General features: G+C 42.4%; 1 protein-coding gene across 2 annotated transcripts in view; it reads left to right on the top strand.

The window, feature by feature from the left end:
• Window positions 1–12,757, top strand: part of tmem65 (transmembrane protein 65) — a 111,708-nt gene that overhangs the window by 25,125 nt on the left and 73,826 nt on the right. Inside the window, exon 2 of one of the 2 annotated variants that reach the window (XM_072268279.1) lies at window positions 11,984–12,055. The exons of the other annotated variant lie outside the window; for it this stretch is intronic. Within the exon in view, the coding sequence (XP_072124380.1) occupies window positions 11,984–12,055 (72 nt within the window). The remainder of the gene's footprint in view (window positions 1–11,983; window positions 12,056–12,757) is intronic. 2 annotated transcript variants of the gene reach the window in all.

Below are 12,757 nucleotides of genomic sequence, written 5' to 3'. Positions count from 1 at the left end.
TAGGTCCCATACTACCAGGTTGAGGACCATTATTATCCTTCAACCATCAGGCTCCTGAACTCATACCAGACGATGGTGCAACTAGTTAGAATGCTTTCTACAGCACATCTGTAGAAATTTGTGAGAGTCCTTGGTGACATACCAAGACTCATCAAGCTCTTAACGAAATATAGCTGCTATCATGTCTTCTTTGTAACTGCTTCAATATGTTGGGCCCAGGATAGATTTTCAGAGATGTTGATACCCAGGAACTTGATACTGCTCACCTTTTTCCACTGGTGATCTCTTGCGGAGGGCTGGTGTGCGTGTTCTTTTGACTTCCCTTTCTTGAAGTTCATAATTAATTCCTTGATCCTTGTCAGTTTTTTTTGTGTGTAATTTTTCATTGATTCTATTGTATTTCATTGTTCTACTGTGCCTGCAAGAAAATGAATCTCAGGGTAGTAGATGGTGATATAAACATCTTTGATAATACATTTACTTTGAACTTGGAAACTGGTTTCATTGTGCAAATGGGAAAAATATAATTTAAAATTGTTTCATTCACAAAGAGTCAGAAACCAATTAAAACTTGTTTTTAGAAATAATGTGTAGATCCGAAATTGTATGTTTGAGAGTGAATAAAATTTAATTTGGCTTCCTCATCATTTTATCTTATTTATCCTTTACTCAGCTGTCCAGTTTAATTTGCCTCAACCACAGGTCTGGAAGTGGATTTCACAATTCATTATAGAAACATAGAAATCTACAGCACGTTACAGACCCTTTGGTCCACAGTCTTCTATCTGTAGCACATTCAGACTGCATGTACCTGTCCAAAGTCTTTTTATCATTTCAGCTGTTTACATATTTTATAGCCAAGCTATCTAACAATTGCAATTACTGATTGTGCAAAATTTCACTGAATATGATACAACTGCGTATCCATTTCGGTTACTGTAGTACTTGACATGCACCAGTGCTGATTATGATCGAAAATCAACTACAACATAATGTGGCTTTAGTCTGGATACTAATGATACGGCAAGGATTTGAATTCCTTGGCAGGTGCATGGAGGATAGTGATAACAGTGAGACTCCAACCGTTTCACTGATTTCCAAGCTGTTATAAGACCAAGTTCAAAAGCGCATGTATTATCAGTATAGTCTAAACGGTCAGGAGATAATGTGATGGCTATAGCCTGGTGCCTATTCTAATCAGAAAGGCTAAATGAAAAACTGTTAATCTATCACTGAACTTGTGGCTATTAGTCATCACATTACAGTGTATGTCAACCCCTGCAGTATCATGCTGTGAGAACTAATCAGCAAAAGGCTATTTAGGGAGACCATATGTTGCAATGTGACTTTACTTCAAACACATCGTTTTACAGTTCATATTCTTTTTATGTAATGTTTTGATTCCTGGCCAAGCCTCAAGTATTTGACGGTCAAATGACCACATGCTCTTGTAAAACATTTTTAGGATTAAACTAGACAACTGGGTGACCTGTTGGGGCACCTTTTGAGAGAAAGGTAGAGAAATGTGATGTGCTTTGGAAATTAAAGAAGAAGAACTCAGTGTATTAAAGAAGAAAGACGGGTAGCAAGACAAATATTGCTCCTCCTCGTTTAACGAAGGACACTTTTTATGACCACATTTCTGGTTTAACGAAGGACACTTTTTATGATAACGTCTCTCACAATAATTACTCTGTGCCGCATATTCTTGAGTTGATCTTTCCTTTTCTCCTCTGTGTCTTCCTCTCTCCTCCTTCTCTGCCTGTTTTTGTCATTCTGGAAACATGCAGCCCTTTCATCCCTCATCTTTTCATCTCTTCTACCATTTGTTTTTTCCCTCTGATCCTGGAGTCATGCGGCCCTGGCCTGATCGGATTCTTGTTCTCTCCTCTGTCTGTGGCTATTGTTGTCATTTTGGAGACGTGAGTGCCTGTCCTCCTCTGTCTTGTCTTCTTTCATCTTTTTTGTCCTGACTCTTTGATCCTGGAGTCGTGCGGCCCTGGCCTCATCCGATTGTTGTTCTCTCGCTTTCCTTGCCGCTTCCCGGCGACGTTTGGCGTAATCTCTTGACCATAATGTCCCCCTTCTCTTTCCACGCGACATAGTTAGGCTATCCATATATTTTTACCCTAATGCTTGATAGAAGATAGGAAGCAGTAAGACCAAAGCGTCCAAGATGCTGTTGTTTCTTGATGATGTGGTTGGTGCTCTCCTAAATGGACCTGATAGCCCTGCCCTTTTGCTGCGGTTGGTGTGGCTGCTGTGAGCATCATGAGGCGCTGCTGAGGCTGGCCGCGCGCATGCGTCGAGCTGTGGCGTCCCGATTTCCATGATGGACGATCGGGTCTTGGGTGAAAGGCAGCCTGTTGATTTTTGGTGAATGAGCAATTTTATGCGAATATATAACCCTGAACTTTACCTGCATTCTGTAAGTTAGTGCATTTTAATTAGATTTAGCCAAAAAAAAGTGCCGCAGTAATGCACCGTTTGCTCTAGTTGAAGGTCACAAACAGACAGACAGAGCATGAGAATTTTATTAGTATATAGATACAGTCAAGCTCCAATAATCTTGGGACTTCAGTGTTGGACAAACATATCTTCTAGACTGTTGGGTGCCAGTCCAGTTAATACTTCTGTTAGAGTGGCAGTGTAGTGTAGCGGTTAGCATAACTGCTTTACAGCGTCAGCTGTGAGGTCAGTGTTCAGTTCCTGCAGCTGTCTATAAGGAGATTGTATATTCTCCTATGACCACATGGATTTCCTTCACGTGTTCTACTCTCCCCGCCCACCACATTCCAAAGATGTACGGGTAAGGGTTAGTGAGTGAAATGGGCCTGTTATGTTGGCATTGGAAGTGTGCCGACACTTGCGGGCTGCCACCAGCGCAATCCTTGCTGATTTGATTTGACATCAATGATGTATTTCACTGTGTGTTTCGATGTATATGTGGCAAATAAGGCCAATCTGTTAAGATCTCTTACCCCAACATGCTTGCATTTCACTATTTAATATGTTGCATAATAGTAATGATGAATTTTCCAGGTGAGTTTAAGAGGAACAGAAAATGTACAGGCTGTTAGGTACCATCTCTCAACACAACTGTACTTGTGTCCAAATGGCAATCCCAGTGCCTCCTGCTCACCAGACCCCTGGATCTGGCCACACACCCTGGCGGAGGTCATTGATGATAGATTCTACATTTTTGCGACAGCACTCCATGTAGATGTGCTCAGTAGTGGTGAAGGTTTAACCCATGATGTATGGGGCTGTTTCCACTACTTTTTGTAGACTTTTCCATTCAAGGGCATTGTTGTTTCCATACAGGCCATGATGCAACCAGTCACTATACTCTCCACCACACATCTATAAAAGTTTGTCAAAGCCTTTGGTGGTATGTAAACTGCAGTCAAGATCATGAGGAGAACTCTCCTGGGAATGATAAAGGTAGGCACTTAATCATTTGGTGTCCCAGGTTGGGGGAACGAGAGTGTGACAAGACCATGATGTCTGAGCACCATGAGGAATTTATCTTGAAACACAGAATCCCACTTCTGCCCTCTTCAAATCATCAGATGTGTCAAGAAGCCCTCTGGTCTTACCAATGTATCCTGCTGGTCTTACGAATGTATCCTGCATGGTAAGAGTGAGCCACGTCTCTGTGAAACACAGAACACAACGATTCCTCATTCCCCTCCGATACAGCAATCTTGCCCTTAGATCTTCAGTTTTGTTCTCCAGTGACCACGAGACTGATACTGGGTAGAGGAAGTTTTACACCCCGCTGTTTTACTCCATCTTGGAGTCCTCCCCTCTTCCAGCTAGGCGATATACCTTTGTCCACTTAAAAGTGACATACTTGTATTCATGAAAGTTAAGTCTACTGATTCCTTCAGATGATTGTGAAATTGCTTGGTTGTTAAGAAAGTTTGAAAGTACATTGCTTAATGGGAAATGATCGGCTGCAGATCGCAGTGAGAGTAGTTGAAAAGAAGTGTATTGAGAAGTTTTGTAAGCTGCCAGCAAAATGTTGCTGTGTTTCACCAGCCCCATCAAAGTTTTATTTTACCTTTGTACGTATGTCACCATTTACTACCTTGAGATTCATTTTCTGGCAGGCATTCATAGGAACATAAAGAAATACAATAGAATTTATGAAAAATCTAAATATAAATAAAGATATCACTTGTGGACCCCATACCCTATCAATTAAAGTGGGAAAAGGCTGTACCACTGCATCATCCTGTCTGAAACAGAAACAAATTGAGTTTGTCCCACTAATACTCAGAGTCAAAATTGAAGTAAATTTATTATCAAAGTACGGATCTGTCACCGTATACTAACCTGAGATTAATTTTCTTGCAGGCATTTGCAGTAGAACAATGAAATACAGTAGAATCAACAAAAAACTACACATACAAAAATTGACAAACAACCAATGTGCATAAGCCGGGAAGATGTGGAATCGATATGGGTAGAGCTGCGTAACACTAAGGGGCAGAAGACGCTGGTGGGAGTTGTGTACAGGCCACCTAACAGTAGTAGTGAGGTCGGAGATGGTATTAAACAGGAAATTAGAAATGTGTGCAATAAAGGAACAGCAGTTATAATGGGTGACTTCAATCTACGTGCAGATTGGGTGAACCAAATTGGTAAAGGTGCTGAGGAAGAGGATTTCTTGGAATGTATGCGGGATGGTTTTTTGAACCAACATGTCGAGGAACCAACTAGAGAGCAGGCTATTCTGGACTGGGTTTTGAGCAATGAGGAAGGGTTAATTAGCAATCTTGTCGTGAGAGGCCCCTTGGGTAAGAGTGACCATAATATGGTGGAATTCTTCATTAAGATGGAGAGTGACATAGTTAATTCAGAAGTAAAGGTTCTGAACTTAAAGAGGGGTAACTTTGAAGGTATGAGATGTGAATTAGCTAAGATAGACTGGCAAATGACACTTAAAGGATTGACGGTGGATATGCAATGGCAAGCATTTAAAGGTTGCATGGATGAACTACAACAATTGTTCATCCCAGTTTGGCAAAAGAATAACTCAAGGAAGGTAGTGCATCCATGGCTGACAAGAGAAATTAGGGATAGTATCAATTCCAAAGAAGAAGCATACAAATTAGCCAAAGAAAGTGGCTCACCTGAGGACTGGGAGAAATTCAGAGTTCAGCAGAGGAGGACAAAGGGCTTAATTAGGAAGGGGAAAAAAGATTATGAGAGAAAACTGGCAGGGAACATAAAAACTGACTGTAAAAGCTTTTATAGATATGTAAAAAGGAAAAGACTGGTAAAGACAAATGTAGGTCCCCTGCAGACAGAAACAGGTGAATTGATTATGGGGAGCAAGGACATGGCAGACCAATTGAATAATTACTTTGGTTCTGTCTTCACTAAGGAGGACATAAATAATCTTCCAGAAATAGTAGGGGACAGAGGGTCCAGTGAGATGGAGGAACTGAGCGAAATACATGTTAGTAGCGAAGTGGTGTTAGGTAAATTGAAGGGATTGAAGGCAGATAAATCCCCAGGGCCAGATGGTCTGCATCCTAGAGTGCTTAAGGAAGTAGCCCAAGAAATAGTGGATGCATTAGTGATAATTTTTCAAAACTCGTTAGATTCTGGACTAGTTCCTGAGGATTGGAGGGTGGCTAATGTAACCCCACTTTTTAAAAAAGGAGGGAGAGAGAAACCGGGGAATTATAGACCGGTTAGCCTAATGTTGGTGGTGGGGAAACTGCTGGAGTCAGTTATCAAAGATGTGATAACAGCACATTTGGAAAGCGGTGAAATGATCGGACAAAGTCAGCATGGATTTGTGAAAGGAAAATCATGTCTGACGAATCTCATAGAATTTTTTGAGGATGTAACTAGTAGAGTGGATAGGGGAGAACCAGTGGATGTGGTATATTTGGATTTTCAAAAGGCTTTTGACAAGGTCCCACACAGGAGATTAGTGTGCAAACTTAAAACACACGGTATTGGGGGTAAGGTATTGATGTGGATAGAGAATTGGTTAGCAGACAGGAAGCAAAGAGTGGGAATAAACGGGACCTTTTCAGAATGGCAGGCGGTGACTAGTGGGGTACCGCAAGGCTCCGTGCTGGGACCCCAGTTGTTTACAATATATATTAATGACTTGGATGAGGGAATTAAATGCAGCATCTCCAAGTTTGCGGATGACACGAAGCTGGGTGGCAGTCTTAGCTGTGAGGAGGATACTAAGAGGATGCAGAGTGACTTGGATAGGTTGGGTGAGTGGGCAAATTCATGGCAGATGCAATTTAATGTGGATAAATGTGAAGTTATCCACTTTGGTGGCAAAAATAGGAAAACAGATTATTATGTGAATGGTGGCCGATTAGGAAAAGGGGAGGTGCAACGAGACCTGGGTGTCATTATACACCAGTCATTGAAAGTGGGCATGCAGGTACAGCAGGCGGTGAAAAAGGCGAATGGTATGCTGGCATTTATAGCGAGAGGATTCGAGTACAGGAGCAGGGAGGTACTACTGCAGTTGTACAAGGCCTTGGTGAGACCACACCTGGAGTATTGTGTGCAGTTTTGGTCCCCTAATCTGAGGAAAGACATCCTTGCCATAGAGGGAGTACAAAGAAGGTTCACCAGATTGATTGCTGGGATGGCAGGACTTTCATATGAAGAAAGACTGGATGAACTGGGCTTGTACTCGTTGGAATTTAGAAGATTGAGGGGGGATCTGATTGAAACGTATAAAATCCTAAAGGGATTGGACAGGCTGGATGCAGGAAGATTGTTCCCAATGTTGGGGAAGTCCAGAACGAGGGGCCACAGTTTGAGGATAGAGGGGAAGCCTTTTAGGACCGAGATGAGGAAAAACTTCTTCACACAGAGAGTGGTGAATCTGTGGAATTCTCTGCCACAGGAAACAGTTGAGGCCAGTTCATTGGCTATATTTAAGAGGGAGTTAGATATGGCTCTTGTGGCTACGGGGATCAGGGGGTACGGAGGGAAGGCTGGTACAGGGTTCTGAGTTGGATGATCAGCCATGATCATAACAAATGGTGGTGCAGGCTCGAAGGGCCGAATGGCCTACTCCTGCACCTATTTTCTATGTTTCTATGTAAAAGAAGATAAAGTCAAGTTCAAGTTTAATTATTGTTCAACCATACACATGAATAAACAAACAGAACAATTTTCCTCTGTGATCAAGGTGCAAAACACAGTACCAGTGGTCATACACTGCACACAACACATGTAGTATATATATTTGCAATAGCAGAAAAACATAAATTGCAAAGAAAACGTAAAAAAAATAATCTAGCCCAAGTCCCTGAGTGTTGTGGCTTGTAGATTGATGATGCATGGATGTTGTCCTGGAGCCCACAACAGTTCCTTATTTTGTGCAAGTACAGTGGCAGATGAGCACAATCCAGTCTGTTTTCCACTGAGCGAACACTGACGGGAGAGACCAACCCTCAAAAGAGCCCAGGAACCAACAGTACAGAGCCAGCTCCCTTTCCTGGTAGCTGAAACAGGTGACCAGGAGGCATGAGAGATGGTCTGCATGATAATTGAGGCTTTGCACCTTTCCCACTGCTGGTCTTGTCAATGGACCGGTGATTCAGACTCACAGTATTCTATGTTAACAATGGCCAACTGAGTCAGGCAAAAAGATCCAAATTTTATTTGAACTCTGCCATTTATCTGTGATGTGAGCAGCAGCAGTAGTATTTGTCATCCTGCTATTTCTGGGCATAGTTTACAAAATGCCTCACAGAAGAAGTTCTCAAATGGCAGGGCCAGGCAACTGTGGCTGACCAGGGAAGTTAAACACAGAAACATAGAAATCTACATCACATTACAGGTCCTTCAGCCCACAATGTTGTGCCAACCATGTAACTACTCTAGAAACCATCTAGAATTGCCCTACTGCATAGCCCTCTATTTTACTAAGCTCCACGTACCTATCTGAGAGTCTCTTAAAAGATCCTATTATATCCACCTCTACCACCATCGCTGGTTGTGCATTCCACGCACCCACCATTCTCTGTGTGGAAAAACTTACCCCTGACACCTCCCTTGTACCTGCTTCTAAGCACCTTAAAACTACACCCCTTGTGTTGGCCAATTCAGCCCTGGAAAAATGCCTCTAGCTATCTACACGATCAATGCCTCTCATCATCTTGTACACCTCTATAAGGTCACCTCTCATCCTCTGTTGCCCCAAGGAGAAAATGCCAATTTCACTCAACCTGTTTTCATAAGGCATGCTCTCCAATCCAGACAATATCCTTGTAAACCTCCTCTACAGCATCCACATCCTTCCAGAGGTGACCAGAACTGAGCACAGTACTCCAAGTGGGGTCTAACTGAGGTCTTGTATAGCTGTACCATGACATCACAGCTCTTTAACTCAATCCCACAGTTGATGAAGGCCAACACACCATACGCCTTCTTAATAACACTGTAAACCTGCGCAGCAGCTTTGAGTGTCCCATGGACACGGAACCCAAGATCTCTCTGATCTTCCACACTGCCAAGAGTCTTACCATTAATATTATATTCTGTCTTTACATTTGACATATTGAAATGAACCACTTCACACTTATCTGGGTTGAACTCCAACTGCCACTTCTCAGCCCAGTTTTGCATCTTATCAATGTTGTGCTGTAACCTCTAACAACACTCCAGACTATTCTCAGCACCCCCAACTTGCGTGTCATCCGCAAACTTAATAACTCACCCTTCTACATCCTCATCCAGGTCATTTATAGAAATCACAAAGAGGAGGGGTCCCAGAACAGATCCCTATGGAACACCACTAGTCACAGTCCTCCATGCAAAATATAACCCATCCACAACCACCCTTTGCAAGCCAATTTTGGATCCACAAAGCAAGGTCTTCTTGGATCCCATGCCTCCTTACTTTCTGAATGAACTTCGCATAGGGAACCTCATCAAATACCTTACTGAAATCCATATACTCTACATATTCCTTCGCAACCACCCTTCATCAATGTGTTTTGTTACATCCTCAAAGAATTTAATCAGATTTGTAAGGCATGACCTGCCCTTGACAAAGCCATGCTGACTATTCTTAATCAAATTATCTCTCCAAATGCTCATAAATTCTGCCTCTCAGAATCCTCTCCAACAGCTTGCCCACTACTGAAGTAAAACTCACTGGTCTATAATTTTCTGGGTTATCTCTACTCCGTTTCTTGAACAAGGGAACAACGTTTGCAAACTTCCAATCCTCTGGTATTTCTCCCATCTCTATTGATGATGCAAAGATCATTGACAGAGTTTCAGCAATCTCCTCCCTTGCTTCCGACAGTAGCCTGGGGTATATCTCTTCCTGTCCCAGCGACTTATCTAACTTATTACCTTTAAAAAGTTCCAGCACATCTTCTTTCTTAATGTCTATATACTTGAGCGTTTCAGTCCACTGTAAGTCATCCCCACAATTGCCAAGGTCCTTTTCACTGCTGAGTACTGAAACATAGTATACATTAAGTACCTCCGCAACCTCCTCCAGCTCCATGCACGTTTCCACTATCGCTCCTGATTGTTCCTTTTCTCACACGGCTTGTCCTCTTGCTCTTTATATACTTGTAGAATGCCTTGGAGTTTTCCTTAATCCTGCTTGCCAAGTCCTTCTCAAGGTCTTCTCATTCTTGAGCTACTTCCTGGCACCTTTGTAACTTTGTAGAGCTCTGACAGTACCTAGTTTCTTGAACCTTTCATAAGTTTTTATTTTCTTCTTAACTAGATTTTCTACATTCTTTGTACACCCTGGTTCTTTTACACTACCATCTTTTCCCTGCCTCAATGGAACATGCCTATACAGAACACCATGCAAATGTTCCCTGAACATACCTATGCTAACCTTGACCCATCCCATCATTAATCTCCAAGTACCTCAAACCCTCATCCTTGACAACAGACTCCAACAACTTCCCCACAACTGAAGTCAGGAAGACAAAAGGGAGGAAATTGTAAGCCAATTGGCCTAACCTCAGTGATTGGGAAAGTGTTGGAGTCCATTATTGAGGATTAGCGGTACTTGGAGACTAATGATTTAAGTCAAAGTCAGCATGGTTTCTGTAAAGGGAGATCTTGCCAGACAAATTTGTTAGAGTTCTTCGAGGAAGTAATAAGCAGGATGGACAAAGGAGAGGCAGTGGATGTCATTTAATTATTTTTCAGAAGACATTTGATAACATGCCTCACGTGAGGCTGCTTAACAAGATAAAATCCTATGGCGTTACAGGAAAGATTCTGGCATGGATAGAGGATTAGCTGACAGGCAGGACGCAGCGAGTGGGAATAAAGGAGGCCTTTTCTGGTTGGTTTTTAGTGACTAGTACCCTGACCTGGAGTTACACACTGACTGCGGTTCTTTGCTGGAATGGGACTCGCTCTCGGAGTTTTACAACCGGCCGTTGTTGTTCGTCACGCCAAGCGTCTGGCTGGATTTGGAAGCCTAGGATCTCGGGGCTCTGGAGACAGGTGGATCGAGGGTTGGAGTCATGACAGGAGACACGTGTGTCATCAGGGGAGTCGGAATATCTGTGGTTGTGCGCCCAAGAAAAAGCGATGTGATGGACTTTTAATATCATAAACCAGCGAGTTGTTTGTTATGTCTTCTCGCTCACTGGGAAAACGGAGACGCCTCTTTCTCCCTTATTAGGGAGAGAGAGACCTGTGGTATGTCGAATACTGGGCGAAACGCAAAGTCTTCGGTGTAACTGCAAGTCTGTGCCTTTGCTGTTGCCTTGCTCACGCTTGAGTGCTCAGTGGAGGGTCCCGAAGCTTTTTTTGCCGGTGGGGGAGGGGGGATTGTTGCTTGCTGCTGCTTACGTGGGGGAGCTGGGGGGGTTACTTTGAGGTTCTAATATTTAACTGTTGTTCATTCTTTGGGGCACTCCTCTGTTTTCATGGATGGCTGCGAAGAAAAAGCACTTCAGGATGTATACATTTCTCTGACACTAAATTGTACCTTTCAGCCTTTGAACTAGTGATGTTCCTCAGCGATCAGTATTGGGACTGCTACTTTTCACATTGTTTGTCAATGATTTAGACCATGGAATTGATGGCTTTGTGATTGATAGTGTTATAATTGATGGCTAGCAGCTACGCACAGTGCACATGTCATTCAATTGTACTTAATTTTAACTATTTATGAATCATTGAAGTCCTCGATCTGTCACTCTGAAGAGAAAATGACGATCACAGCACTGGAAGAATCAGTGCACTTATTTTGTCGATGCCTAAAAATTAATTGTAATAATCACTCCATATTGTACTCGTTAGCTAGGAAACAAAACAATGGTGAGATATGATGAACAGTACGTCCCTTTCTCCAGACAAGATTTTGAACATGCTAGTACAACGGCCACTTTATTAGGTGCACGTGTACACTTCATTAATGCAAATCTAATTAGCCAATCATGTGGTGGCAATTCAATACATAAGAGCATTCAGACATGGTCAAGGGGTTCAATTATTGTTCAGACCAAATATCAGAATGGGGTAGAAATGTGATCTAAGTGACTTTGACTGTGGAATGATTGTTGGTGCTAAACAGGATGGTTTGCGCCTCCTGGGATTTTCTTCTAGAGTTGTGAGAAATAAAAAACATCCAATGAGCAGCAGTTCTGTGGGTGCAAACACTTTGTTAATGACAGAGGTCAGAGCAACTGGTTCAAGCTGACAGTAACTCAACTAACCACACATTACAACAGTGGTGTGCAGAAAATCATCTCTCAATGCACAACTGCTCGAACCTTGAAGTGAATGGGCTACAACAACAGAAGATCACACTGGCTCCACACCTGTACCTAATAAAGTGGCTCTGAGTGTGCTGTGTTGTACCTCTGATTAGAAGAATGAAAAGTATGAGTGCTGTGGCGAGTTATTTCATTAACCTTTGAGAAATGCATTAGGTGTGCTACCTCCATTTCAAATGTTCATAATAAGGTGCTTGTATTTAAATTTGTAGCAACCCCTGGACACCGCTATCCTAAAGCCCAGATTGTCGTAAGTGGGAAGTGGAGTGAGCAGGCAGCTGCAGGTGATGCTGGTTGCTTTGTTGTATGTTGGTGTGCCTGTTTGAGCCCCAATGGCAGATTGCTGTAGTGCTTTGGCATGCTGTCACTGGCTAACCTGTGGTCCTGCAGTTTAGTTGTCTTTTTAAAAAAAAGTTGCTGGTGTTTATGCAATTAGAGCTTTGCAGTTGCTTTGTCTTTGTCTTTCTGTGCTTGTCTGGATACCAGAACAGATATTCAGAAATTTAGTTTGTATATTTTTCTTTCCTATTGCTGCCAAGTGAACATTAACTGTTGCCCTGTGACTGTCATAATTATGTGCTATAAATATGTGTCATAAATAAGTGTTAATCTGTCAATATTGCATGTTGTGAACTGGTGTGCTTGTGTCTTTATTTTGAGCCTAACATGTTGGATTTGGAAGTACTGTTGCAATTTTCCAAACACATCACACCGATGCAATTAAATCACCTTCTGGTTGTAGGTCAGAGAAGTTTCACTTTGATATACAAGTTATGTAGAGGCTTAGCCTTATCATAGTACACAAAAGTACATAAGCAGGCCTTTTGGCCAATCTATTCGGTGCCAATTTGTTACTCTGCTGAATTCCATTGCCCCACACCTGTAGCGTCATAGAGCACTACAGTGCAGAAGCAGGCATTTTGGCCCATTACTGTAGGTCATATAAAAGCAGAGACTATTCGACCTTCTATTGAAACTTCTAGTTG

This window comes from Mobula birostris, chromosome 9, assembly GCF_030028105.1.
Source record: "Mobula birostris isolate sMobBir1 chromosome 9, sMobBir1.hap1, whole genome shotgun sequence".
NCBI lineage: Eukaryota > Metazoa > Chordata > Chondrichthyes > Myliobatiformes > Myliobatidae > Mobula > Mobula birostris.
This window is presented reverse-complemented; position numbering and strand designations above follow the sequence as displayed.